The sequence below is a fragment of the Lepus europaeus genome, chromosome 5, assembly GCF_033115175.1.
Source record: "Lepus europaeus isolate LE1 chromosome 5, mLepTim1.pri, whole genome shotgun sequence".
NCBI lineage: Eukaryota > Metazoa > Chordata > Mammalia > Lagomorpha > Leporidae > Lepus > Lepus europaeus.
This window is the reverse complement of record NC_084831.1, coordinates 20928228-20956052: the sequence shown is the minus strand read 5'-3', so window position 1 is coordinate 20956052 and position 27825 is coordinate 20928228. Positions and strand designations below refer to the sequence as shown.

Genomic DNA, 27825 nt, shown 5'->3' with positions numbered 1-27825 from the left:
AGCGGGTAAAGCCACACCCGCGTGGGAGACCTGGAAGAAGCTCCTGGCTCCTGGCTTTGGATCACAGCTCTGGCCGTTGCGGTCACCTGGGGAGTGAACCAGCAGATGGAAGACCTCTCTCTTTAACTCTGACTTTGAAATAAATAAATAAATCTTTAAAAAAAAAAAAAAGTCTCATTTAATGACACAGACTTGGTTGGAGGATTCCACGAAGCTTTACTAAACCTAATAATACTGTCAAACAACACATAGTGTCTGTCACGGGCCAGGACGGAGGTGCATACTCTGAGGTAGGCAGTACGCTGGCGAAAGAAAAAAAACACTCAACGGCTGTGCCCGACCAGACACAGGTCCCCATGGCACCTGGTGGAAAGGCAGCCTCCTGCGAGCAGAACAGGGGCTGGGCCAGCCGCACCAAGCCTCTGGAGGGGCCACCAGGGACCACCCAGCACCAGGCTTCCCCGGCTCACAGGCTTGTTCGGAACAGGTAAGGGATGAGGCCAGGATGGCAGCCGCTCTGGTTCTGGGTTACAAGGATTGAAGGATGTTCCTGACCCAGAAAATGCTCTCAATAGAGACAGCTGTTGAAGGCACCAAATGGAGGTGTGGAGAGGGAGCATTCTAGAGAGCACCCCCTGGGGGTCCTGGGGCCCCCAGTGTGGGAGAAGGGAACCCAGGACGGGACAGCACCTCCACCGGTTATTTTAGAGGGGGCCAGGAGACGGAAGTGCCCGCTGTGGGGAGCTCTGGGGCCCCCACTGCTCTGGTTAGGGGAAGAGAACAGGAACAGGCAGTCTTCTCTCCCTAAGGCACCCTCTGCACAACTGGGCCCAGCCCCGTTTCACTGTGTGCACGGCAGGCTGCTGTGGCGGGCTCTCTCTCACCCTGCCTCAAAGAACCCCATTCACTTCTCCCTTCCCCGGCAAAGCAGCCTCATCCTTAGCCTTGGGGAAGAAGTTCTTAGCCAGCTGGGTCATGCGCCTGTTCTGGGGCAGCGGACCCAGCTCAGAGGAGAGGAGGCTGCGGGCCCCGCGGGCCCCGTCCACCCGGTCAGGATCCCAGCTGCAGCAAGGGTGCAGCCAGTGGTAGTAGACAAGGCGCAACACCAGACCCAAGAGGAAGCAGACGCCTCCCACAGGCAGCCATATGTGCAGCGGGATCCCGCCGGGCAGCCAGGGGCTGTGAGTCACCCAGGTGGCCACCAGGAGAACACTGTCACTCAGGAGGAACGCCAGGTGGATGGTGGCCCGGCCTCGGGTGTGGCCCTCAGCCACGTTGAACCAGGAGAAATAGAGGATGGTGGCCACCGTGGCCCGGTACAGCCACTCTGAGCTGGGGTCTGGCATGAAGTCTGTGCCCTGAAGCCACACCCAGAGCAGCAGCACCAGCCACAGCCCCAGGAAGTGCAGGGCCACGTAGCGGGGGAAGAGGGCCGAGAACAGGGCCACGGCCAGGACCCGGGGCCCCAGCAGCAGCAGGTTCCACAGGAAGTAGACAGCGGAGGAGCCCAGGCCCAGGGGGGACTTGGAGGGGAGGCAGGTGCGCAAGGCCTGGTGGTAGTCCAGCAGCGCCCACGAGATGCCCAGGAAGGACGTGCAGATGCCGACCCCTGCAGGAGGAAGAAGAAAGTGGTGAGCCCACCTCCCAGTGACCCCAAAGCAGGGATCTGTGGCAGGAGAACTTTAAGCTCACACAATAGAAACCAGAGCCGGGACCCAAACGCGGAGCCTGCCCTTGACCACGAGGCCTGGCTTTCCAGTGCTCTCACAAGGAGAGCTCGTGGCTGGCAGCCGTTCGCCAGCACATAGCACTGGTGCGATGCGTCCAAAGCCTCTCCCAGGGCCCCAGAACCCTCCCTGTCCCGAAAGAGCCTGAAAATCACCAACTCCAGTGCCCAAATTCTCGCTCCCGGAGAGGGAGGCAGGAAACCCCACGGGCGGCTGTAGCTGCCCTCCCGTCTCCACTGTCCAAGGTCCAGGAGCTCCTGTCCCACCTCCCAGTCTCCCAGCACTAGGGTCTCCAGGAAGCACAGGAGGTCCCTAGGAGGCCTCCAGCTCCGCCCCCTCCCTGGCACCTGGCATTCATCCAACAAATGCTCGCTGGAAACCCCCAGTCTGGCCTCAGATCTGCAGCCAGCTCCGCCCCAGGCCCCAGCAGGGCTGCAAGCTCTGACCTTGCCCAGGCTGGCCGCAGCCTGACCCCCTCCTCCATTCAGCTGTGTCAGGCGCCCCCGGAACTCCCCACCCACTCCTGCCTGGAGGCTCATCACCCAGGAATTCTTTCATTTCTGGCTCCTGAACTCCACTCATCTGGGATTCCCGTCCAGTATCTGGCACATAATAAATGCTTGCTAAGAAAAAAAAAAATTGGGGAAAATCTGCCTCCCCACCCCACCTGCACGCAGACCGTCTCCACTGGGCCCTGGGGCTGGCACCTTCTGCTCTCCCACAAAGCCGGGATCAGGGAGCGCTCCATGACCGGGGCAAGGCGCTCTGCCTCCCTCTGCTATTCTGGAAAATGGAGAGAAGACGGCAGCGACCCAGAGCTTCTGTGAACACGAGCAATGGGGCCTATGGGCCCTTTGCACAGAGCCCGGCCAGCGGCACGCGCTCAGCCGCCATGGCTGTGGCGGCGGCTTCTTCGGTGAACGGTGCAGGCTCCCACCTGCAAGGTGAGAGGGCCCTGGAAGCGAAGTCCAACCCCATTTCGTACAGCCACGGAAACGGAGGCCCAAGGAAGACTCTGCAGTCACACGGGGTGTGACAGCTCGGGGTGCCACACGAGGCCGCAGCATGTGGGGGCAGGTGCTGTGAGGTGCTGGGGGGACTCGAGGTGGGTGGGTACTGAAGCAGGGGCTGGGACCCCGCGCCAGACGTGAGCAAGCATCCCGGCCTAGCGTGACCACCAGCTGGGTCTGCAACCATGAGCCAGTTCCTTCCCTTGCACGGGCAAAACCCTTCTGTCCCTCTGCGTGCTGCGCTGTAACTGCCCGGCCTTCCTGGTGGGGCAGCGGCTCTGTGCATCTTGGTCACTGCCATGTGGGCGGCACGGGGACAGGCACAGCAGGGAGGCCCTGTTCTAACCCGCGCGGAGGAAACCGCCTGAGCAGCACGCGGTCTGGGATGCGTCAGGCTCTCCACATGCTCCGATCTCTGCGATCTTCAAGACAGCAAAGACCCCGGAGGCACTGTGGCGTACTGAGCTAAGCCTCTGCCTGCGGCACCAGCATCCCATATGGGCGCCGGTTCAAGTCCCAGCTGCTCCACTTCTGATCCAGCACCCTGCAAAGGCATCAGGGAAAGCAGTAGAAGATGGCCCAAGGCCTTTGGTCCCTGCATCCATGTGGGAGACCCAGAAGAAGCTCCTGGCTCCTGGCTTCAGCCTGGCCCAGCTGTGGCCATTGTGGCCATTTGGGGAGTGAGCTAGCAGATAGAAGCTCTCTCTCCATCTCTAACTCTGCCTTCCATATAAATAAATACATCTTTTAAAGACAGCACAGATGACAGCCGAGATTTGCTAAGTGCCAGCCACTGGGCTTCATGTGCACCCCCACACACACGCCCTGCATCCACCGGACAAGGTAGGGGTAAGTCTGGCGTCCGTGTTTCAGCTGAGACCAAACTGACACTCCGGGAAGTCATGCCATCCGTCCCAAGTCCTACCACTCGAGAGTGACCAGATTGGAAGCCAGGTCTGCCTCCTTCAGCCGCCTCGATAGAAGAGTGAGCTGGCAGGCGGCGTGGGAGGGGGACGCCTTGCCAAGTTAGGGCGGGGCAGGGCAGGGCAGGGCACTCACACTGGAAGCACTCGGCCCCGCCGCTCTGCAGCACGATGGCGAGCAGCAGCGTGAGCTGTGGCGTCGTCTCCAGGAAGGTCTCGAAGAGCCGCAGCATGCTGATGTCCAGGGACAGGAAGTCCGCGTAGGCCGCGTGGAAGTCGGAGGGCGCCTCCTGCCGCCACACCCGCAGCCCCTGCCGCAGGCCCTGCAGGCACCTGGCGGCACACACACAGATGCCCGAGGGCCAGGTCAGCGTCCTGGGGTGCAGGGTGCCTCGGAGCCCAGCTCCCCACGTCCCTGCTGTGGGGCCTCGGGCAGGCCATGTAACCTCGCTGAATCTGTTCCTTCCTCTGGAGAATGGGGATAAATGCAGCTTCGACTCCGGCCGCACAGTCACTGCCTTCAGTTCCCTGCGAGCCTTGACCTACTGACTCCCCCAGAGGAGCCCATTTCACAGATAGGCAAGGGGATCTAGAAGTTACTCAGCTGGGGTGGTGTTGTGGCCCAGCGGGTAAGCTGCCTCCTGGGACTCCCATGTCCCATGGAGTCCTGGCCACTCCGCTTCTGAACCAGCTTCCTGTGACTGCACCCTGGGAGGCAGCAGGGATGGCTCAAGTACTTGGGTTCCTGCCACCCACAGGGGAGGCCTGAATGGAGGCTCCAGGTCTCCCAGCTTCCGCCTGGCCCAGCCCCAGCTGCAGCTCTTGCAGGCACTTGGGGAGTGAACCAGTGTCTTTCAAATAAATACACATTTTTAATAACAATAGCTTTAAGAAAAAAGAGCAGCAGCTAAGAAGCGGTGGAATCGGACTTGGACTTGGACCCAGAGCCCTACATAGGCTATACACTGCAGTGTGTCTAAGTATCTCTCGGGATCCTAGGGGCAAGCGGCCAAGCCATGGAGAGCGCACAGGCAAGGCAGGTCGAGATCCGGTGGATGGCGGAGGACTGGAGCGCTTGCCTAGGAGGCTGCGGCTGCCGCACAGCTCAGGGAGAGGCCTGGCCCGGAGAGGCGGGGCTGCGGGTTGGGGCACAGTCCAGAGGGTCCAGAGGTTGCGCAGACTGGGGAAGCCACTGGTGGGGGCGGGGGCGGGGCGGGGGCGGAACAGGCACAAGGGCTCTCCCAGCCGGAAACGGCCTCAGCAGGTGACGGGGAGGTGAGCCCATTCACTCACCGCACAGGACGCTGTCACTTCCCCTGGGCACACTGGTTCCCCCCAAGCACAAGCAGGAACACTGACCCCACTTTTAAAGCCGAAACTCAGTCCAGGGTCTGACGCAGGCTCAGCAGAAACAGGAGACGGGCAGAGGCAGGAGGAGGTCACAGGTTCAGGGCTCAGCGAGGCCAGCCTGGGGCTGTAATACCCCTCACTGCGCCCCTTCGTGCCCGCCCGAGGTCCTACCGAGGCCTGGACAGCGCCCCCGGCAACACTGCCACATCCAAAGCTCCTCTCGCCACTCCTGCAAACTCCGTGCTGCTGTGCCCGGGCAAGATCCGGGGGGGAATGTGAAAATGGATCCAAGGGCTGAGCCCGCCCGGGCGACCCCTCCTGACCCCATCGCAGGGCAGGGCTGTGACGCCCTCCTGACCCCATCGCAGGGCAGGGCTGTGACGCCCTCCTGACCTCATCGAAGGGCTGGGCTGTGTGACCCCTGCGTTCACTTTCCTCTCTCCGCAGGACCCTGCCACACCCATCTCCCTGCCAGCTGTGCCCAGCAAGCTCCATGGATGAGTCAGCGCCGCCTCTGCCCTCAGGCTCGAAGTGCCTCTGCCCTCAGGCTCGAAGTCTGGGGGTGCGCAGCCCAGGTTCAGGGCAGAGGCACAGCTGGGCAAGCGAGGCACCCCGTGCGCTGCTGCAGGTGGTCAGGCTGCCGGGACCCGGGCGTGGTCCAGGTGACCAGGCAGCTCCCTCTGCGCCAGGACACTTTACAAGTGGCGTTTAATCCTCACCAGAGGGGCAGGCCCTCCTGCCATCCCCACTGGAACCCTGGGTACACTGAGAGCTGGGGCAGTCGGTGCCTTGCCGGAGGCCCTGCTGGTGCTGAGCTGGGTGAGCTCTCGCGCCAGGCACCTGTCACCGGTCACTCACTCCTCTCGACAGCACTGCCCACCAGACCTGTCTGCAGGTCTCTGCCTCCACTGGATTTTGTCTTGAGAAGTAGAGACAGAGAATTATTTTCATCCGGTGGTTCACTCCTTAAATGCCTGCTACAGCCCAGACTGAGCCATGCTGGAGCCAGGAGCTAGGAACTCAGCCCAGCTCGCCAAGCACCCAAGCCATCACCTGCTTCCTCCAGGGGTGAGCGCTAGCAGGCCGCTGGAGCAGGAAGCCGAGCAGGGACTCCAACCCAGGTTCTCCGATATGGGATGCAGAATTCTTAACCACTAAGCCTCCTTCTGCCCTCCCTGCTTTCTATAGAGGAGTAAACTGAGGCTGGGAGAAACCAGAAATGAAGCCACAGGTGGCAAAGCCAGAACTGGCTCCAGAGAAGTCTGACTCCAAAGCCCGTGCACCTGCCTTTCTCCCCTGCGCCAGGAAGGGCAGGGCTGGCTGAGCTCCGAGGGCGTCAGCCAGGGTTAACCTCTCCTGAGGCCACAGTGCCCACAGGGGTGGGGGTCTCCTCCCAGACCCCTCCCCAGTGTCAGGAATCTCCCGGGTACTGGCGGCCCGGTGGAAGGGCAGTGTCGTCCCTCCCGCCTCCTTCCCCTCCCCGAGGGCGGGGCGCTCGCGTGTCCGGGCGGCCCAGCAGCCGCAGGTGCCGCTTCCCCTCCCCCTTCCCGAGGGCGGGGCGCTCACCTGTACAGGTAGCCCAGCTGCAGGAGATGCAGCAGCGCCAGGCAGCGGCCGGGGGGCTGCGGCCCGTGCAGGCCGGCGGGGTCGGCGCGCAGCCAGAGCCAGCTGAAGAGCTGCAGCGCAACCGAGGCGAGGGCCAGCAGCGCCAGCACCAGCGCGGCCCACAGGTAGCGGCCGCTGAGCGCATACTGCACGGCGGCCCACAGGTCGGCGCCCAGGTCCAGCAGGAAGACGAAGGTGCCCAAGGCGCCCAGGACCAAGTCCCACAGGGGTCTGGCGCGGGGCGACCAGGGCATGGCCCGCCTGCCTCTGCCCCCTGCTTGCTCTTCGGGCCGCTAGGGCCCGGGGTCGCGGCGGCAGGAAGGAGGCGGGAGCAGCAGCCCTCGGGGCAGCCCGTGGCCCCGGCCTGCTGGGCGGGACTTCCCCGGCCCGCCCCGTCCGGGGTGGAGCGAGGCGCGCGGACGTCCCGGGCCCCCCACCCGGACCCGAACACCGCCCCCGCCCTGGCGGCCGCAGCTCCGCAGGCGTCGGGGTTGTGCCCTGGAGGCCGCACGAGGTGAGACTGGCTCGGAGCTCGGGCTGCAGCGGCGGCCCCAAACCATAACAAGGAAGCCGAAAGGCACGCATTCTGTCCCCGCGCGCCCCCGGCTGGGGCCCGAGCCGGGGCCGCCCCCGGGAGCGCAGGGGGCCCCCGGCCGCTGGGCCCCGGAAGGCGCGCCGTAACTGCAAGGGAGTTCGCTTGGACATCCTTTATGTCTTAGGACGGGCAGCTCACAGGGTGAGACGCAGGTTTTGCTTTGCAGGCACAACATGAAGCTTGAGAAGGAAATGTGTTTCTGGAAGGGTCCCTGGGGCTTTGTGTCTGCATCCGGCGACTGTCCCCTCCTCACCCCCAGAGGAAAATGGGGGTGACACTGCTGCACGTCACCAGGACGAAGCCGAGCCCCGGAGGCGCCCAAGGTCACCGAAGAGCGAGCAAGCGCAGGCCCAGCAGCGCGGCCCACAGGCGCGAGAGCGCGGGCGCGGGCGCAGCTCCTGCGGCGGCGCGCAGGCAGGCGCTGTAGGCCTCGAAGGCCACGTGCCTTATGGCACACACGTGCTCGGCGCGGCAGGCTTCGTCGCAGGGCCGATCGTCGTAGCTGACCGAGTTGTAGAGGTAGTAGCGCTGCCGCATGTCCTGGTCACTGGCGATGTGGTCCAGGACGCTGTGCATGGAGCGGGCGCTGGCGTCGGGCACTCTGTAGGCCTCGGTCAGCCGGTACTCCAGCCCCCAGCGCGGCTGCCCCTGCTTGTTGGCCAGGCTCAGGTTCAGGAAGTAGGTCACCATGTCCTGGAGGGGGCGCGGTCGGTGAGCAGCTGTCCACCCCGTCCCACCGCACCTTGCACTCGCCCCACCCCACCCCCATTCTTTGTAGCCCCAAATGTGACCTATAGGGTTTATTTAGCATTTTCCCGACTGTCTCTGGCAATTCTATGAACCTCACTGCACAGATAAGGAAACAGGAGGCCTAAAGCAAGTTAATTCACTTGGCCAAGCCTAGGGGAGCTGAGTGGCAGAGGTGAGCTGGGACTGGGGTCGCTTGCTCCACTTCCGGTGCACTTAGCGTTTAGTCCTTGGGCACATGGGAGATGCTCCATAAATATTCTCAGGATGATTGGATACCGTTCAGGAGTCCTGCGTGGATTGCAGGAGGAGCAGGGTGGACCGTGAGGGCTGCCTGGCTGACAGGGAGGTCCCCGCTGAGGCTCTCAGTAACTTCCCCACGCACCTGTGCAGTGCCAGACACGCCGGGAAGCAGGCGTGGGAGGCAGGCTCAGGAAGGGGCAGCCCCCAGTCTAGCCTAGCCTAGCGATGGCCTGGGGGCCAAGCCAGGGCCTGGGGAAAGAACTGGAGAAAGGCGAGGCCTGGGCTGGTCGCCGGCTCTTAGAGCGCCCCGTCTGGCTTTGCTCCTTCGCTCCAATTCTAAGTTTAAAATGAATTGGAAAGAAACTCGCTGATTGCTGTCTCCAATTGAATGTCAAGACAGGGTTCCCTGGGTTCTGGACAGATGCTAGAAAGGGCTCTTGGCCCATGGCTCTTAGCAACACTGGAGAAAGCTTTGACTCCCGTCAGAACAGCCAGGATTCCTTTTGGTAGATGCCAGAGAAAATCCAGGCGCAAGCCCCCATGGAGGCAGAAGAGCCTTGCACCACAACTCCACGGCCGCGGCGGTGCTGAGCCCAGCGGCTGAGACACTGGTCAGACGCCCGCCTGCCCCACCAGGGCCCGGGTTCCACACGCCGCTGCGGCTCCAGACACCAGCTTCCTGCGGTGCAGACCTGGGGTGGCAGCAGTGATGGCCCAAGTGACTGGGTGGCGATCTGGATCTAGTTCCTGGCTCAGGCTCCCGGCCCTGGCCCTGGCCCAGCCCTGGCTCATGCAGGCCTTTGAAGAGTGCACGAGCAGGGGGAGGTGCCTCTGCCTCTCAGTTTCACAGACAAAAGAGCAGTGGGGCGGAAAGGCGGTTCTATAGCTCTGCTCTGCCACCTCCCAATTGGGCAGCCTTGGGAGGGGGCCGCACCGATTCCTCCCCTGCCCCCGGTGTAGAACGCTGGCATCAGCCACCTCCCAGAGTTGTGAAAATTAGATCCGTGCCATGCTGACACCTGGACCTAACACCCACAGGCCAGCGAGGGCCGTGGGGTCTGAGGACAGGTGCTCCTTCAGGACCGGAAGCCAAAGGGTTTGTGGGTCCAACACTGCAGTTGAACTTGTGGGCCTGTTTCAGGTCGCTAGAGGTGGGGTGGGAGGAGCTGCCTGGGAGCACCTAATGCTCCCATTTTATAGTCAGAAGTAGTGAGGCACAGAGCGGTCAAAAAGCTTATGAGTGGTGGAGCCAGGATTCAGGCCCAGGTCTGGCTCCCCCACCCCGAGAAGGCTGTGAGCCTCACAAGGTAGGGTCGGGGGTGGGGGCTTAGCCGAGAGACCTCTGCTCAGGTTCTCTGAGCGGCCAGCCATGTGGATAGGGCCTGTGCTCAGCAGCCGTCTTATCTGCGTTTACTCCCTAGAATCAAGGCGCTGGGGTAGCTCGGCCTGTCCTTGGCCTTACATGTTCTCTCTGCAAACCCCCCTCCCCCCGCTGAAGGCTCCACACCCACCTCCGGCTCCAGCTCACGTGTATGTCATCAGCCTTCTCAGAGTTAACAGACCCAGAGCCACACTTCTGATCCCTCCCTCCAAAACGGGTCCGCCCCCCGCCATCACCCCATCTCCATTGCTCAGGCCCGAAGCCTTGGAACCCTCCTCGAGCCCTGTCAGTGTCACCCAGCGCCCATCCCGGCGCTCCGCCTGCAGAACACATCAGAATCGGAGCTTCTCACCACCCCCCGCACCACCCACTCCCAGGCCGCCCCGGCTCTCAGCCCACGTTGGCAGCGGGTGAGCGTGTGACAGTGTAAGTCAGAATGTCCATGCCGCCGCCCCCAGATCCAGAGCTCCGGCCATGGCCGGGGTGACCTATCCAGTCCCTTCCACTGCACCTGCCCCGCACCTTGACTTCCCCTACTGCGCCAAGCATAGCCCACCTCAGGGCCTTGGACCTGCTGTCCCTGCCGCCTTCCCCAGGCAGCCCCTGGCTGGCTCGCTCCCCCAGTTCATGCAGAACCCGCTGTCCCTATCCACCTGTGGAGCACAGCACAGCCTCCCATAGCCTCCCCTGCCCCATCTCCCAGCCCTTAGCTCTTCTCCCTGCGCCACCCAGCTCAGCTCGACGTCTGAGTGTCTCCCCGTAGGAACGCCAGCTCCAGGAGAGCGGGCACTTTGTGTTGTTCACTTGTGGATCTCCTGGCACATGGTAGGTACACTTTGTAGAAGGCAGGCAGGCAGGCCCCGTGTTACCTTGTCATTGCCACAGTCTCCAGCACACACTACAAGGTAAGGGATTGCCGGAGCCTGGCTGGTGCGTGGGGAGAGGCGGGCAAGGGGCTGAAGTCAACGCAGGGAAAGCCTTGAATACCAGGCCAGGGAGATTGAACTGTACTGTGAGGGCACTAGGGAGCCATTGAAGGTCTTCCAGCAGGGAGAGAGGCTAGATAAACGCAGTGCTTTAGAAAGATGAAGCCCATCTGTAGTGTGCAGGGCAGGGCTGGAGGCAGGGAGACCAGCCAGGCGGCAGTGGCAATGACCCAGGGACCGGGAGAATTGACCTTACTTGATGGCCGGGTTCTGAACCCAAACTTCACCTCCCGAAAGCCAAGCAGGCAGCCGGGACGGGCAAAGCTGAGAGTCAGGAGTGGGAGTGGTACAGGTAGCCCCTCCCCCCTGGACCCAGGCCGCTGACCTGTAGGCGCAGCGTGGCTCGGTCGTACTCGAACACCCGGATGCCGGGATTGTTGGCGCCGTTGACCACTCCAGGCAATGTGGTTTTCCACGGAGTGACTCCAGGTGCGAGGAACATGACGCTGATGGGGGTGCCTTCCAGAGGGGAGAGAGAGGAGCTGAGCGAGAGCTGCTGGCAGCCACCCACCTCCCGCCCTGCGCCCCCGGCTTGCTTGTGCACCTGCGTCGTCATAGAACATCCGGAAGCTGTCGGTGTGGTGGTGCCCAAAGAACTGCCCGGCGATGACGCGGTGGTGCTTCCGGACCAGCTCCAGGTACTGCTCGTTGAAGCTGGCCCGGAACCACGGCTTGTCCCGTGTCTTCTCAAAGAACCCCGGGGGAACGTGGCCAATGATGTACACCTGCGAAGAAGTGGTGTCCCTGAGTGGCTCAAAGCCACCTCCTCCAGTTTCTCCCAAAACCAGCCTCTGGGGGCCGGCGCTGTGGCGCAGACGGTTAAGCCGCCACTTACAATGCCAGCATCCCATGTGAGCACCAGTTCAGCACCTGCTGCTCCACTTCGCATGCAGCTCCCTGCTAAGGGCCGGGGGAAGCAGTGGAAGATGGCCCAAGTGCTTGGATCCCTGCACCCACGTGGGAGACCCGGATGGAGTTCTAGGTTCCTAGCTTCCGCCTGGCCTGCCTGGCTGTTGTAGCCATTTGGGGGTGAACCAGCAGACGGAAGCGCGCTCTCTCTCTCTCTCTCTCTGTCTGTCACTCTACCTTTCAAATAAACAAATCTTTGAGAAAGCAAAGCTGCCCCTCTCCCCAAAGGCAGGCACACAGACACAAGCATAGCTCCTCCCTGAAGTTCCTCTCCGGGCACGTGGAGGCATCTCCGTGGCCAGCAGTAAAGGTGCCACACACCTGCCTTCCCGCACCTGTGCCTTTGTGCTGTGCCTACCCCCTGGAGTGCCCTCCTCACTCTCACATCTGTAAGTCTGACCCTACATCAGAACCTAGCACAGATGGCACCGCTGTTGTGGTGTAGCACATTAAGCTGCTGCCCGTGACGCTGACATCCCATATGGGTGCAGGTTCGAGTCCCGGCTGCTCCACTTCCGATCCAGCTCCCTGCTAATGCACTTGGGAACGCAATAGAAGATGGCCCAAGTCCTTGAACCCCTGTCTGTCATGTGGGAGACCCGGATGGAATTCCAGGCTCCTGGCTTCAGCCTGGCCCAGCCCCAGCTGTTGTAGCCATTTGGGGAGTGAACCAGCAGATGGAGGATATCTCTATATATACATAAGCTCTGCCTTTGAAATAAATAAATTTAGAAAACCCAAAAACCTAGCTCACGCATTGCCTCCATGAAGCCTTCCTAATCTTTCAAAGGTATTGTTCCGGTGGAGAGCCTGGGGATGCCCACATCCACCCTTGCGTGGCCAGGCTGCCTTTGCTATATGGTGATGTGCCTTTGTGTCCCTCAACTTCCGATCCCTGGGCGCTCGGCCACCATTGCAGGTGGGATGGGGGCAGGGAGAATAGCATGACCTTTGGAGTCAAACTGCGGCTTGGACCCCAGCTGGCTGCCACCTCACTAGGCATCAGCCATGGTGCCTCCATGGCATTGGTTTTGAGACCGGAGTGAGGTCACCCATGGACAGCGCTGCGCGAGGTGCTTGGTGCTGGCAGGGCCGGGGTGGGGTGCTGGGCAGGCAGGATGCAGGTGCAGGAGGTCTTGGGCCAGCCCTTGAGCAGCCGTCTGCCTGCAGGCTAGATGGACACGTCAAGGGCAGGCCATGGGCTGCAGTGAGAAGGGCACCGGATGTGCTGTCTGGGGACGAGGGCTCTTATGTCCACTCCCTCGCTCATGGGGCGGCCTGGCTGGCGCCGTCTCAGCTCCTCGCGAGCCTCAGGGGCCTTGGCAGTGGGCCTGGGGTCCCAGCCCACAAGGATGAGCGTGGAGGATGCCTCTCCCGGTGAGGCTGGGGGCAGATCCATGGCGCTATAGGCATCGGGGTGGGGGACGGGTGGGGGACATTCAGGCGCCCTTACCATCTCCCCGGCTTGGGCTGCGTTTGTCAGCACCGCCTCCAGCCACTGGAACTGCTGGCCGGGGTCCGCCATGCCGGCCGTCTGCCGGTTGTCGCTGTAGTAGAGGTTGGTGTTGAGAACCACCACCTGCCCAGCGCTGCCCGCTCGCGGCAGCTTCTCCGAGTAGAAGGCACCTAGGGTGTCACAGCCAGGGAGGATCTGAAGGGGGCGCTGATTCTGGCCGCGGTCCGCTCTGCCTGCTCCGCCTCACTGTGCTGTCTCCTCTGGCAGCCTCCCTTCCTGTCTTCCCATAGAGGGGGAGCGAGGGGCATCTGGAGCCAGCATGCCTGGGTCCCTGTCCTGGCTCTGTCATTCGTTAGCTGTGCAACTTGGAAAAGCGACATTAGCTCTGTGTGCACTCCTCATCTGTGCAGTGGGAACAACAGTGATGGGTGTTTGCCCATCTCTGCCCCAGGAGCTGGTCCATGTGGACCCAATCCACAGGCTTGGGGTTGGGTTCCAGCAGCGGGGAGTCCCAGCAGCAGGAGACCGAGAAAAGGGAAGCGAGCCGAGTTGGGGGCCACCTTGGGCTAAACTGTGTCTCTGCCCCCCCCCCCCCCCCCCCCCCGGAGTGCTCTCAGGCACAGGGCGCTGCCCCCAGGGAACAGTCAGCCGTATCTGGAGACATGGTTGGGGGTGTTACTGCCATCTAGTGGGCAGAGGCCAGGCGTGCAGCTACACATCCTCCTAAGCATGGGACAGGCCCCACCATACTCCATGGTGTGGGTAAGGGTCAAGTCTGGCTTGAATGGAAGCTTCTTACTCCTGCCTAGGTTACTGCCCAGAGGCTGGCCCCTGGGCGGGGCAGGGCCCGGCTCCTAGGACACGCTGGGGGGGCCTTGGAGTCTGCCTCTTCTGAGCTGCGTGACCTTGGCCAAGTGACTTGGCACCTTCCACGCCTAGGTCTCCATTGCTGTACAGTGGGGGTAAGGTCAGTGTGCCTGTTTCAGGCAGTCTGGGGGGGAAGTGAAGTGAGACCCTGGCCTCCAGCAAGTGTCTGGCTGAGTGGCCAGGGGTGCCGGTACCTTTTCGGAAGAGAGTGATGGACTGGTTGCTGAGCCAGGGGCTCCATAGCTCGGCCACCTGATTGTAGATCTCGTTGCTCCCGGCTGGAAACTGGTTTTTGGGGTGAAAGTCGTGATTCCCCAAAGCAGCGTAGACTTTCGTATCTGGGAAGAAAAGGAGGAGTGGGACAACGCATGTGCTCGGGCACCCTCGGTGGGATTGGTCGTGTGTTTGGCTGGCCACTGGCCGCCATCAGTGCCGATGGAGAAGATGCAAAGATCAGCAGCAAACAATGATCCACAGGATCTCCTGAACTTGGCTCAGGCCTGGGAAAAGAGCAGTGAGGTCTGTGGCCCCACCCCTAAGGCCACTCCCGGCAGAACATTCCCTGGTGACAGCCTGGGATGTGAAACCGGGAAACCAGCAGGCCCGCACAGCTCGGAGCTTGATCAGCCACTGGAAACTGATTGGGCTCCGTGCTCATCAGTCCCACAGCCAAATCATTGCCGGGGAAGGGGTCTGGTTTGCTCCTGAAGGCCTTAGGAATTTCACTGACTGGAGCAGTCAACAGACAGTGTGGGGTGCTGGGAGCCCGGCCCCAGCCCCGAGACCCCCTGTGCGGCGGGCTGACAGGTGTCCAGTACTTGGAGTGTGAGAGCAGGGAGCAGGGGTCAGAGGACAGGCCTCACTGAGGAGTGGCCTGCGCATGCGGCCAGGAGGTGTGGGGCAGTCTCACTTCCTCCTCCTGAACAGCCTCGTGGCCGCTTTGGTTTTCTGCTCTGTGTCTGGCCGGCGGGAGGTGCCCAGAAAGTATGTGCAGGGTGGGCGTTGGGCACAGCGGCGTAAGTCAACACCTAGGACACCCACATCGTTCTATTCAAGGGCCTGGTTAGGGCCCCGGCTACGCTGCTTCCAATCCAGCTCCCTGCTATGCGCACCCTGGGAGGCAGTGGCGATGGCTCCAGTACTTGGGTCCCTGACTCCCACAGGACAGAGAGACCCAGTTATGTTCCCAGCTCCTGGCATTAGCCTGGCCCAGCCCCACCTGTTATGGGCATGTGGGGAGTGAACCAGCTGATGGAAGATCTCTCTCTCTCTCTTTGTGTCTCTCTGCCATACAAATAAAATGAAAATATTTTGTTTAATTAGTAAACAATTTTCTAAACAAAACCTCAAGTTCAAGTCTCCTCCTCCAGCAAGCTGCTGTACTTTGCTTCTGTGTCTGCAAAGTGTTTTCTGCTCTTCTTGTTCCCGGAAGAGAAGCGTTCCTTCCAGCTGCCCCGGTTTGTTCTCATTCTAACCCCTCTAAACACGTGGCCGGGAGAACGTGCTGTGTCCGTCTGTAACCGGCGGCGCTGTTGTCCGAGCCACACGTGAAATGGCGCTGCAGCTCACAGCCAAGGGCACCCTGGCTGTCGGAAGTTCCAGCCACGCCCACATGTGGCATCGGCAGCACCACCTAGAGCTTGCGTCCGGTTGTTAAACCATGGGCAGTGAAGCATCTTCTTACCCATTGGTTCACCTGTGTTCCAGAAGCCCCGTGCCCAAAGTCGGGGCCAGGTGTGGATCCCACTGGCTCTGCTCCTCATCTACTCGTGGGGACTCACAGGGCCTCTCGTTGGGGTGAGGGGGGGCTGTCCCGGTGTGACCTGAAGTGGCGACCTCTGGAAGACGAGCAGGTGCGAGGGTGTTGGGCTGGGCTGGGGCGGGGCAGATACACCGGTCATGTCCAGGCATCATGGACCGCAGGTGGCAGTGGGAGTGGAGGAGAAGAGCCGAGTCCCAAGCAGGATCTCCACCCTCACCCTTGACACTGACTTGGAGCCCAAAGCTCACGTTCCTCGTTGGGAAACTTGAGACGGTAACAGCCCCTCTCTCTAGAATCCTCAATGACAATGAGCTGCAGCCAGTGACAGTCTCCATCCAGAGCTGCCGCTGCTATGGGTGGTGACTGTCAGTATCCCGTAGCTGGGCCCTAACACCTTTACACGCAGCAGTTCCACGATAAGCATTCAAATATATGCATAAGCTCACGGGCCATTAGGCGGGGCCCGGGAGCCCTCCTGTCTGTCCCTGCCGCACCCCGCAGGGCTGCTGCCTCGCTCACTCTCAGTCCCTGCCAGCCCTGCCAGGCTCTGGGGGCCCTGCAAGTACCGGGAGGCGGCACCTGAGCCACATCTCTCAGAGGCTCTGGCAGCTGGGATGGTCAGAGGGCTGGGGGTGGGGGTGCCAACTCCAGGGCCAGTGAGGACACAGAGCTGCGTGTGAGTCCACGTGGGACTCACCCAGGGGTGATGGCCGTGGCTGACTGCAGACAGCTGGAAGAAGGCCCGGGGCAGGTCAGGCAGTGAGATGTCAGACAGGCCCTTCAACAGGGCTCTGTGTGTGGCCACAGGGCCTTGCACCTGCCCGTATAGACCCTGGCCGGCAGCTGGCTTTTGCTGGTGGTGGCTGAAGGTCCAGATCCAGCTGCCCTTGTCACCCCGTGTGCCGGACATCGCCCCAGTCTGGTGGCAGAGTCTTACCTGGAAAGACCTGTCTGATGAGCGTGGTCAGCTGATCCACGATTCTCAGCACAGCCGCCTCACCCAGGCGCTCGTCCGGCACGTGGGGTGTGTCGTCACTGCAAGACACCACAGAGCCGCTTGGGGTGGGCATGGGAAGAACAGGGGACAGCCGTGCAGGGAGGAGCAGGCCTGTGGACTGGGCCTCAGATGTCCACTGGAGGGGACTGACCAGGCAGGACAGAGCTCAAGAACAGGCTGTGCTATGTGCCCGCTGTGCATCCCTGGGCCGGTTATTAACCTCTCTGAGGTTCTGTTAGCTCATTTGTAGAGCAGAGACAGTAAGGCACCTACTCCCTGAGGCATCAGTAGCGGAGATCACACATACAAAGCGCGGTGGTCCTAGCTGACACTTGTCATGGCTATTCAGCGAGGAACGCCCTGGAGGCCCATCCCCTCTGCAAGTCTCCCAGGAACCCAAGGTGAGCAGCTAGCTCTGCATTCTCCTTTTCCCACGCGTCCCAAGGAGTCTGGAGCTGGCTTCAGGGTGTGGCGTTCAGATCTCCAGGGCAGGCTCACGACCTGTCCCTGGGCCATTCTGTCGCCATTCAACTGACCTGAGTTCTTGGATTCACCTTAGCGATGCCCAGCAAGGTGAGGGGGCAAGGGAAGGGGCGTGGTGGCAGGTGGGGTTTGGGGGTGGCTAGAAGTCCAGGCAGCCCAACTCGTGAGGCCCCTGCTGCCCAGACGCCCGTCCCAGGAAGTGAATACTGAATGAGACTCGGCGCTCCCTGGCTTCCCCGTGCCAGCCACCTGCCATGTGTTGTAGCCGTTTCAACTGGTGTGTTCCCTTCAATAATCCTACAACGTGGGCCCCCTGGACAGATAAAGAAACCAAGGAATGGGAAGATGGGGCGTTGTGCCTGAGTGTATACAACCAGAAAGGGGTGGGGTGAGATCTGACGGAGTCCCTGCCCACATCCATTATGCCCCAGTGCCTGCAATACCTCACTAGGGCAGCAGAGGGCGCTGTTCAGCCCAGAGGCCTTCTCGGGGACAGGCCAAGTTCCCCCCAAGACAGGAACCAATTCCCATGTTCATTTTCTGGTTTGGAGGATGCAGTTTTGTCTGACAGCAAACACATCCAGTTTTGATCGGCTATCCACTGGGTTGCATCTGTCTCTGGCAAGTCAGACCTCCTTATAATTGAAGAATTACAAAGGGCCCGACCCCACCTTGTCCACTGCCACACACGTGTGCAAGGCCCTAGAGATTTCCAAGAAAAACTGCACCTGCGAAAGGACATGAATTTCCCACAGCCTCTCCCAGAAGGACCACGCCTTGTGGAATGCTGCAGGTTCTTCCAAGGCCCTTGTCCAGAAATCAGGGGCTCCCCTAGCAAGAGCCCTGGAGAGAGCATGTGCCCAAGGTCAAGGTCATGGACTAAGGCGGCTCACTCTCGTCTTCCATTGACTCCTGAGCCCAGGGAAGCCAGACCTGACCAGGCCCCTCCTGAGACCCGGTCACATTTCTTCAGCGTCCAATTTTGCCCCTCCCCTTGCCAACTACGAGGTCCACCTGAGCGTCGTTTCTGGTCGCTCCTGTCACAATGAGAGACAGAGGCATCCCAGGCCTCATCCTGCCTTCCAGAAGCATCCATGGAGGCCGGCAGAAGGAGCACAAGTCAGAGTTCCTTCCAGCCTTCCTCCCTGCTCCCCTGGCTTCCCACTTCCTGCAGGAAGCCCTCCAGTCCTGCCAGACAGAGTCAGGGGTCCTGAGGAGCTCCCCCTCCCTCCTCACTGGAAAGTAACTGGTAACGTGCTCGTCTGCACCACCCACACACCGTGAGCCCCCCCTCATCTCAGCACCCAGAGTCTACCCCAGGGCTGTGCGTGTAACTGGCCACGGCCAGAGTGAGGGGGTGAGGCGATGCCTGAGTGACGAGGGGAGGCGAAGGCAAAGGACTTGGATGGGGGCACTGAAAGGGACCACGCGAAAACCATGGACTCTCTCTGGGGCACTTGAGCACAGCAGCGCTGGCCAGGACACATGGATCCCCCTGGGAATCCCCTCCCCCCCCCCCGCGGGGAGGGGCGGCTCCAGGGTCCACCCCCAGCTGAGAGCCGGAGTTCTCCAGGTGCCCAGAGATGCTGGCACAGGGGGGTTGAGGGCACAGTCTGGGGACTCAGCTAGGGCCCCCAGGGCACGTGAGGCAACTCCTCCTCTCGAAAGTGGGGCTGGCACGATGATGAGAGGAGATGCAGGCCAAGGCACAGGCTGGCACACGGCGCCCAGGGAGCTGCTGGCGGGGCTGCTCTCACCCGGTCCACAGGATGAAGTCAGGCTCCGGCGCGATGTCCCTCATGGCGTAGATGGACGAGTTGATGAGGGCCCAGGGCGAGTCGCAGAGGTAGTCTCCCCAGGGGCCCGCGTCGGGCACCTGCTGGGAGCCGGCTGACGGGCACACCTGGAGGGGGTCTTCCGAGACCTTGTAGTCTGGGTCCAGGTGCAGGTCAGAGATGTGCCAGAACTGCCCTGTGGAGCAGAGAGAGCCCCTCCGTGCCTGAGCCCCACTGGGGAGGAAGTTGGGCGGAGCCTGGGCTGGGGGAGGGGTAGGCACAGGGGCAAGGAAGGGTTCAGAGCAGGAGGCCCCGGGGAGGCCTGCACCGAGCAGAGAACAGGCTCAGCTCCGTCCCTGGCCCGTGGCCTCTGGCAGGGCCCTGTCCATCACACGCCTCGGTGTCCACAGTGGTAACAGAAGGCGTCAGCTGCGCTCACTAGAAAACAGAGGCGGGCCAGGTGGGACATCAAACCAGGGCTCTGGAGCCACGAATGTGTGTGTGACCTCAGGCAGCTAAGTCACTTCTCTGAGCCCACAGTTGGAGGCAGATCCTGTCGCACCCAGGGGAATACATGCCCACCTCTGACCCCGGCGAAGGCCTCACACCAATGGGCTGGCAGATCCTGGGAATTAACCCCAGGGAAACCCTGGGAACGCGTGCGAGCTGTCTCAGCGCTGTGCTGCAGAGGTGGCTTGCGTCTCTCACACACGAGCACTTGGTAATGACCATAGCCAGGGCTGGCGCCTTGGCACAACCAGTTAAGCCGCCACCTGTGACGCCAGCATCCTGTATCAGAGCACTGGTTTGAGCCCTGGCTGCTCCACTTACAATTCTGCTCCCTGGTAATGCGCCTGGGAACGCAGCGGAAGATGACCCAAGTGCTTGGGCCCCTGACCTGGATGGAATTTTTGGCTCCTGGCTTCCACCTAGTCCAGCTCCAGCTATTGTGGCCATTTGGGAATGAACCAGTGGATGGAAGACCTCTCTCTCTCTGTTTCTCCCTCTCTCTCTCTGTCACTCTTTCAAGTAAATAAAATAGATCTTCTTTAAAAAAGTGACCGTGGCCTTGGGTAGCCACTCCAGCAGCTGGGAGTGGCCCTGGTCCTGTTGGCTGAATCACTAGCACAAACCTGGACTCAGCTCCCAACCAGGGAGACAGAGACGCTGGAAGCCTCCTGGTGTGGAGCAGGCAAAGGAATCCAGAGAAACAGGTGAGAGGCGGTGGCCGCGTCATGAGCGCCGCACAGAGCCCGCACTGCGCCCGCACTGCGCAGCCTGTCCCAGTGGCCGCTGGAAGGAGGGCTCCACAGGTGCGGCCCCGCCCTCCGTCCTACACTTCTGGCTAAAATCAGGGTGAGGCCGGGGATTTCCTCACCGTCCACCATAGCTGTCGCTTCCTACACCATTTCCTGCGTCACTCAGAGCCAACAGTCAACACCTCTCTCCCACCAGAAGCTGAGTCCGGGCTGCTTCTGTTGGTGTGACATGTGGGGGAGCCAGGACCCCAGCTCAGCACAGGGCATGGAGTGCGGCTGCAGGACAGGCGCGCGGGTAGAGGCCAGCACCAACCCCAGCCCGGCCCCAGCCCCAGCCCCTCGCTCCCTGACTTCCTCCTGGACACTCTCAGCTTTTGTCCACCTCTCTCAGTCTAAACCTGGTCTCGGGGCTGGCGCTGTGGCACACTAAGCCTCTACCTGTGGTTCATCCATCCTTCTTGTCCACGTGAGCTGACGAGAGCAGAAGCCATCTCGTTTATCTCTGTGTCCTCAGCACCTGCCGCACCGCCCAGGATGTGGAGGACTTGCAGATAGTCCGTGAAGGAAGGAGGATGACTGTGGGCGGGGCCAGGAGGCTAGCAGGTGCCCAGAGAGTGCCAGCTGGCCCTCTGCCTGGCTATTTCATTTCACCCTTGCAGCCCCTCTGCGAGACGGGTTCTTACACCCATTTCACAGATGAAGAAACTGAGCCTCTAACTCAGGCCTCCCTGACTCCAAAGCAGTAGCCCTATGTTGCTGTGCCTATGGCTGGGCATGCCTGTTAAAATATGCATGTTTTATCCATAAGAAAATGCCCAGGCACTGCAGCAAAGGAATTAAGCTCCAGTTAGCATGTCATGGTGCATGCCTGGGCCCCGGGACCCCAGAGAGGGAAGTGGGAGATCTGGTTTCTTTTTTTTTTTTTTTTTTTTTTTTTTGACAGGCAGAGTGGACAGTGAGAGAGAGAGACAGAGAGAAAGGTCTTCCTTTGCCGTTGGTTCACCCTCCAATGGCCGCCGCGGTAGCGCGCTGCGGCCGGCGCACCGCGCTGTTCCGATGGCAGGAGCCAGGTGCTTCTCCTGGTCTCCCATGGGGTGCAGGGCCCAAGCACTTGGGCCATCCTCCACTGCACTCCCTGGCCACAGCAGAGAGCTGGCCTGGAAGAGGGGCAACCGGGACAGGATCGGTGCCCCGACCGGGACTAGAACCCGGTGTGCCGGCGCCGCAAGGCGGAGGATTAGCCTAGTGAGCCGCGGCGCCGGCCGAGATCTGGTTTCTAATCCAGGCACTGCCGGTGATGGCAGGGGACTTGGGGCCGGCCGCTTGGCCTCGCTAAGCATGAGCACGTTGGCGTCTGCCGCACCTCCCTGTGAGCCTCAGACGAAACCCTGAGTGAGAAAGGGCTTGTAGGGAAAAATCTGCTTACGCTACACGCGGTTCCTGCAATGACCTTGGGGCCAGGACTGAGGCCGGGAGGGAGGGGGCACCTCCCCCTTACAGTGTAGATACCGCTCCCCCCCTCCCCCCCGAGCTTACAAAATCAACAGGCTCCATCATTCCTGCCGCTGAGTATTTTACACTCAGAAAGCGTTCATGCGTTCCACAAAGGCACACCACTCACCTTGACTCACGGTCGCCATTCACTGTGCAGTAAGGATGGAGCCCATAAGTAAACCCGGTGTCAAGCACAGTGGGAGATCCAGCCCAGCCGCCCGCCGCCTGCCGCTGTGAGGGCAAAGGCAACTTGGCTCTGCCCACTCCCCACCATCCTCCTCTTGGCAGGAGCGGGATGAGACCTCGTGGGATAACTGACCAACTCAGAGCAAGCGGGAGGCCGTGTTCTGCAGGCCCTCCTCTCTGCTCAGGAGAGGCTGGGAGTGGCTGCGTCCTGCCCCAGCCAGCCCCGGTGGCCCCTCTGCTGCTGTCTCCGCCCCAGCAGGTGCAGTGCTAGGCAGGGGCAGGCACACAAAGCAGAACACAGCCATCTCTCCCCGCCGGCCAAATCTGGGTGCTGAGCCCAGCGCCACCTTGCTTTCATGCCGAGCACTCAACCCCACTCCCATCCCAGGGCAAGCAAAAGGGTCTCCTGGCCCTCCTCCCCATCACCTAACGGGCATCACTGGGCCCCCTTGTGGGCGCGGACAGCAGACGCAGGGCCCGTGGGCATGATTGAGACCTGGGGAGGAAGCGTTGGCTCCCAAGGTGCAGGAAGAGCGAACACTGCACCATCGAAGTCAGTGTTTTCAAAAGCAATATAAAAATTTCATCAAAGTCATATATGACATGGGGGCTTTCACAGTGATTTGTGATGAGGGGGTTCCCAAAAATCATTCCTAGAACCCAAGGAAGTCTTAAAATGGCTAGAAGGTGAGTTTGCTTATAGTCAGAAATAATAGACACCTACATTTATTTAGCACCTACTGGATGCAGATGTTGTACCAAACATGACAACATGAAACAGATTTACCATTGTACCCATTCTACAGGTGAGGAGACTGAGCACTGGAATTCACGTCACAACAGAAGTGATCACAGAGCACTCTCTACTCTGTTAGTAATGTGACCTGGTTATATACAAAATAAAAATATTAGCATAACTCTATTAATTATTCCTTTTGAAAGGACGTGCACAAAATTTGGATCAGGGAAATCTGATTTTGAATCCTGGCTCCTCCACACAGTGGTAACTTGAGGAAGAGTTTTCCTGAGCCCTGGTTTCCTCGTGTATAGAATAAGAAGGAGGGCAGGCGTTGCTGTGTGCCAGTTTTGCTGCTGCGTGGGCCGCCCATGTCCCACATCAGAGCGCCGATCTTGATCTTTGCTTCCGATCCAGCTCCCTGCTGGTGCGCCTGGGAAGCAGCAGATGGTGGCCCTGGCCACCCCCCTGGAAATGGAGTTTCAGATTCCTGGCTTGAGCCCAGCCCAGTCCTGGCTGTTGCAGCCATATGGGGAGTGAGCCAGTGGATGGGAGATCTCTTTCTCTCCCATTCCCTGCGCCACGCTGCCCCTAGGCTCTGCTTCCTCAGATGAGGGTATTAAAGCAGGTTTCCCTGAGGGTCAGCTCAGAGTCAAAGCACGGCCATCCCTCCTCTGCACAATGAGGGAGGCCCAAGCCTACAGCAGCCGCGACCGCCCCCTCCCCAAACCACAGCTCCGCCGCACTGCAGGGACAAAGTGACCTCTGCCCCAGCCCATCCCGCTCCCTCCCTCGCCTTGGGCCGACCTTGGGGGAGGGGGGTGTTTTGCTGCTCTGCTAACCCCTGCTGGAAGAACTTGTCTGTCTGCATCTGGAAGAATAGTGGAGGGTTGTCGGGCACGTGGGAGGAGTAGGAGCCAGCCAGCTCCAGGCTGAGGAAGGAGGAGGGGACTTCCCGCAGTCTGACACAGGCTGGGGTGACAGCCGTGTGACCCGCCGTCTCTGAGACCTTGTGCACTCCAGGGAGAGACGCAGAGTCTGAAAAATCTTCAAAGAGCTGTGAGTTCTCTTGAGATTTACTTTCATTTTAAAACTCAGGAGGTGTACCTTCCGGCAAGCTTGGAGAAAAGAGAAAAAATAGTGCTGATAAAAGCCAGGCTCCCAAGAGGATGGGTCGGAGGGCAGCAGGGCATGACCTTGTCTGGCTGCTCCCAGCTGTGGGATCCTCGCACGTGTTGGGGCCCCTCTGAGCCCCATCTTCCTCCTCTATAGCATAGGCCTGATAATAATAGTACCCGCTTCACAGGTGTTGTAGGTGGGCATACAGGGTAAGGTTGATCAGGTGTGTGAACTGGAAGACCACGCCTTCACCACGCCCCTGTGTGACCTCATGCCCTTACCTGGCCACACCTGTGTGCCCACCGGCCAATCAGGCTAATTAACCACTCCCCTTTGGAAGTGGATTAAAAGCCTGGACCCGGTGGGCTTGCGCTCTTCTTTTGGCTTTTTGGCCTTTTGCCAGTGTGGGATCCTGCTGCCCCCTGCGCCTCCAGGGCGCCTGGCCTTTGGGCCTCCGGCCCCATGCTTCCTGATGTAGATCCTCCACGTGGCTGGCTCCTGGCACTCGGTATGAATCCAGATTTCTCTCTCCTTTAGATAGGGCCCTCAGTCTCTTACGCATTTCTCTCACTGAATAAAAGCTTAAAATGTATCATGCTGCCTCGTTCATTTATGCCAGTATTCAGAATTCTTCTCTGAATATTAGGCAGAACCCACACAGGCTTATTAATATTGGGAATTTATTAATAAGCACGTGCTGATATCGGATGGCACCAAATATTCCAATATCACAGGGGCTGGAAAAATGAAATGAGTTTCCCCCCTTTCATTTCTGAAATGAGTTTTTAAAGGACAGCACGTGTGAGCTGCTAAAGACCAAGTCTGACCCCGGAGAAGTGCTGGACACACAGGGTTGCCCTTCGTGGCTGCCTTCCTTAGCGCTTTGTTGGTTTGTCATTACCTGGCAGAGTGTTAACAGACAACCTGGGCTCCTGGCCAGACCGAGACACTTATGAGATGTGCAGTCTTGTGAGAAGTGAGCTACTTCTCCGAAGTTCCAGGTTATTGTCTGAAAAATGGAGGTGATGGTATTGCACAAGGCTGCCGTGAGGGCATTGCGTAAAAACAATGTTTGCACAAATTTTAGCAGTGTCTGATACATCAGAACTGCTTTCCAAATGCTCCTTTTTGTTCATTTTGCTGTATTGGCTGAGAACTTGTGCTCCAGGTGGTTATACTGTCATTATTCAGCCATTCCATTCTTGGTGTTACCAATCTTTCATTAGTGTAAACAACACTGCAGTGGACATCTTTGGGCATTTGGGGAGAGGAGAGTTTCTCTTTAACCACTCAGACTGGGGTGAGAGTGCCCATTAGCATTCGGAGTTCCAAAAACACAAATGCAAATGTGATGTGGGTGGGGAGGAAGGCGGAAGACTAGCGATGATGCCCCACCCCCCAGTCAGATCTCGGAGACGGGGTGCGCCCCAGGGAACCGGGAACCGGGGTGTCAGTCTCAGGACTGCCTTGCTCAGCTGTCTCCCAAGCAGGGTGCTCTCGCGGGGAACAGCGCATCCTCTCAGGGCGCGCCCCCCAAACCTTGCACCCAAGTCGAAGCGTGAGGCTGAGTCCTCCCCAAGCACTGCACCGAGGTCTCCCACTCGCCCAGTGCCCGTCCTCCTCCTCGCGGGCCTCGGACGATGCCCAGCCACGCCGGCAGAGCCCTTGCTGAGGCTCCTCGCTCGGGGTCAGAGGCTGGGAAAGCCGACCGACCAGGGCAGCCGCCAGGGGCCCCAGCCTCCGTCTGCACGACCCCCACCCCAGCGGGGCAGCCCCCTCCCTTCCGGTTGCTCAGACTGCAAGCGCTGGCGTCACCCTCGACCCTCTCTCCCACCCACCATGTGTCCGCAGATCTGTCCACCACGCAGGAGGCCGGCAGCCGCCTCCGCGGGGCGCCTGCGGCTCCTCCTTCAACGTTAAGACCTCTCACCCGGGTTTGCCTCGCCGGGGGCTGCCTTGTGGGCTAAGCCCGGGAGAGTTGCAGCGGAGCCGGGCGCTCTGCCTTCACCCCGGGACGCTCCCTTCCCAGCACCACAGCCCAGGCAGGTGCCACGGCGCCGCCGCCTAAGGTGCCCCGGGTCACTCCGGGTAAAAGCCCGAGTCCTTGAAATGATCTGCGGGGTGAGTCGCGCGCTGGTGCCAGCTCCATCCACCCTGCTATCCCTTCTGCCCCTCTGCCGCAGCCACACGGGTGCTCCTCTTCCTAGATGGCACGAGCTGGGCGCGCTCGGACTGTCTGGCTTCAGGACCCTCCTCTGGTGGACCGATTTATCTGGCTAGCCCCCCCAGCACCCCTCTTCCGCACTCCCTCCTCCCCGTCCTATTCATATGCTAATCGCCCCTGGAACACTCTGAACGGTGCCAGTTTCTGCGGCTTTCTGTTTATTCCTCCCCAGGAGGAGGAAGGCTTCTGGGACTGGGACTCTGCCCTGTCCCTGGCTCCGGGAACCACGCATGGCACAGAGAAGGGCCTCCATCCGCGTTGGCTGAATGCCGCCGCCTGCCTCCACCAACTGGCTAGCTCGTGCACACCCACCCTTTAGCTAAGTCAGCGTCCCTCCCCTGGCCAGCCGTCGTCCCCACTTAAAGTCTTGGGGTTCTAACACAGCCTCCACCCTGCCTCCCTGCCCTAGCACCCTGCCTGGCTATTTTTAGTAGCATTTTCCTCTTCCAGCTGTCAGGGCTTCCAAGTTCATTGTGTAGCAAACAGACATCCCAGGCATTCCCGGTGCCTTACCTGATTCAGCGCTGGTGACGGCCCAGTGGGCCAGGAAAATGAGCCAGGTGAGCAGCTCCATCCTCCGGGCTCATGCACCCACACACGCACGGGAGCCGCTGTCCACGCTGCAGGCTTCCCAACTTGTCGTTCAAGTCCACGTGCGAGGCAGAGTTTCCCTTCCTGTTGCTGGCGTTCCCAAGGCGGCAGGCTGCGCTTGCTTTTCCTCCTTTGCCCAGCAGGGCGTGAGCGGGGCCGGGCCCAGGAGGCCTTTGGACTCCTATGGAGAAGCAGCACCTGTCCTGTCTTGTCAGGTGCTGGGAGTCAGAGTCCTCTTGAGAGAGGACTTCAAAGAGTCTGGGGAAAATGGAATTAGAAGATAAGATTATTTTGGTGCAAATAACTTTTTGCATTGTATGCATAAGAGAGGTCTTCACATGGAAATGCAAGGGATAACTATGCATGGATTTCACAACTTTTTGCACCAGAGTATCTTTTAATTCCATTTTCCCATGAGTTTTCTGAAGCACCCTCATATACTAAAGGGTGTTTAGGCAAAATGGTTTGGTCTCTGTCGTTTGCTTTACAATAAACAGGTCAGGTCTTTCAGGACCAGCAGCAGCTGGAATCTCCTGGGAGCTCACCTGCAGGCGCTCACGGAGACGTAATCCACTTTCTGTAGCTTTGCACTGCCCCGCCCAGCAGAATTAACAAACCTGCAGAAATGGCCTGGCCTTGGCCACCAAGGGACTTCCCTGGTGGTTGGAGGTGCTCAAACAGAGATTAAGCTGTTACCCACTCACTCCTTAAGCCTCATCCATTCATTTACAAGAGGAGGCATGCCCCAGGGAGGTGACGGGGACCAGGGCAGTGCCTGTCTCCAGCGAGGGAGTAAGCCACCAGGCTCAGCTCAGCCAGGGGAACTGAAAGCCCACAGGGGGAATCTGACTCAGACTGAGGCTGGGGCGAAGGCTTCTGGGAAGGAGACCCAGACTTAACCCCCTCTTAACACTTGATCATGGAAGTTGTCAATCAACCAAGAAGGCGCTGCTTTGGAGAAAAGGGCTCAAGGATCCCGTTGGTGCAGCCATCTCCCTTGTCACTCTTCCTATATTTTGGTTGAAATTATTCTTTCAAGGGCCGGCGCCGTGGTTCAACAGGCTAATCCTCTGCCTTGTGGCGCTGGCACACCGGGTTCTAGTCCCGGTCGGGGCACCGGATTCTGTCCCGGTTGCCCCTCTTCCAGGCCAGCTCTCTGCTATGGCCAGGGAGTGCAGTGGAGGATGGCCCAAGTGCTTGGGCCCTGCACCCCATGGGAGACCAGGAGAAGCACCTGGCTCCTGGCTTCGGATCAGTGCGGTGCGCCGGCCACAGCGGCCATTGGAGGGTGAACCAACGGCAAAGGAAGACCTTTCTCTCTGTCTCTCTCACTGTCCACTCTGCCTGTCAAAAAAAAAAAAAAAAAAAAAAAAAGAAATTATTCTTTCAAGATAATATAA

General features: G+C 60.2%; 2 protein-coding genes across 2 annotated transcripts; both read right to left on the bottom strand.

The window, feature by feature from the left end:
* Positions 1-196: 196 nt before the first annotated feature.
* XKR8 (XK related 8) lies at positions 197-6963 on the bottom strand. The gene is made up of 3 exons (XM_062190750.1): positions 6577-6963; positions 3797-3993; positions 197-1609 (listed from the first exon to the last, which is right to left on the bottom strand). Exons 1-3 carry the CDS (start codon positions 6867-6869, stop codon positions 891-893), a joined length of 1209 nt encoding a protein of 402 aa, XP_062046734.1. The 5' UTR covers positions 6870-6963; the 3' UTR covers positions 197-890.
* Positions 6964-7534: 571 nt separating this feature from the next.
* On the bottom strand, positions 7535-26511 carry SMPDL3B (sphingomyelin phosphodiesterase acid like 3B). Its single transcript, XM_062190051.1, has 8 exons — positions 26348-26511; positions 18799-19012; positions 16499-16596; positions 13994-14137; positions 12930-13102; positions 11112-11292; positions 10893-11026; positions 7535-7903 (listed from the first exon to the last, which is right to left on the bottom strand). Exons 1-8 carry the CDS (start codon positions 26406-26408, stop codon positions 7535-7537), a joined length of 1374 nt encoding a protein of 457 aa, XP_062046035.1. The 5' UTR covers positions 26409-26511.
* Positions 26512-27825: the final 1314 nt, after the last annotated feature.

What these genes read in the sequence shown, in the direction of transcription:
- XKR8 (XM_062190750.1), bottom strand. Translation starts at nt 6,869, where the DNA reads ATGCCCTGGTCGCCCCGCGCCAGACCCCTGTGGGACTTGGTCCTGGGC. An exon ending in CAGCTGGGCTACCTGTACAG is followed by an intron (nt 3,994 to 6,576) that starts GTGAGCGCCCCG and finishes GTGTGCCGCCAG; the next exon opens with GTGCCTGCAGGGCCTGCGGC. An exon ending in CGGGGCCGAGTGCTTCCAGT is followed by an intron (nt 1,610 to 3,796) that starts GTGAGTGCCCTG and finishes TTCCTCCTGCAG; the next exon opens with GGGTCGGCATCTGCACGTCC.
- SMPDL3B (XM_062190051.1), bottom strand. Translation starts at nt 26,408, where the DNA reads ATGGAGCTGCTCACCTGGCTCATTTTCCTGGCCCACTGGGCCGTCACC. An exon ending in GATGTTCTATGACGACGCAG is followed by an intron (nt 11,027 to 11,111) that starts GTGCACAAGCAA and finishes CCCCTCTGGAAG; the next exon opens with GCACCCCCATCAGCGTCATG. An exon ending in GAGCCACGCTGCGCCTACAG is followed by an intron (nt 7,904 to 10,892) that starts GTCAGCGGCCTG and finishes CGCCCCCTCCAG; the next exon opens with GACATGGTGACCTACTTCCT.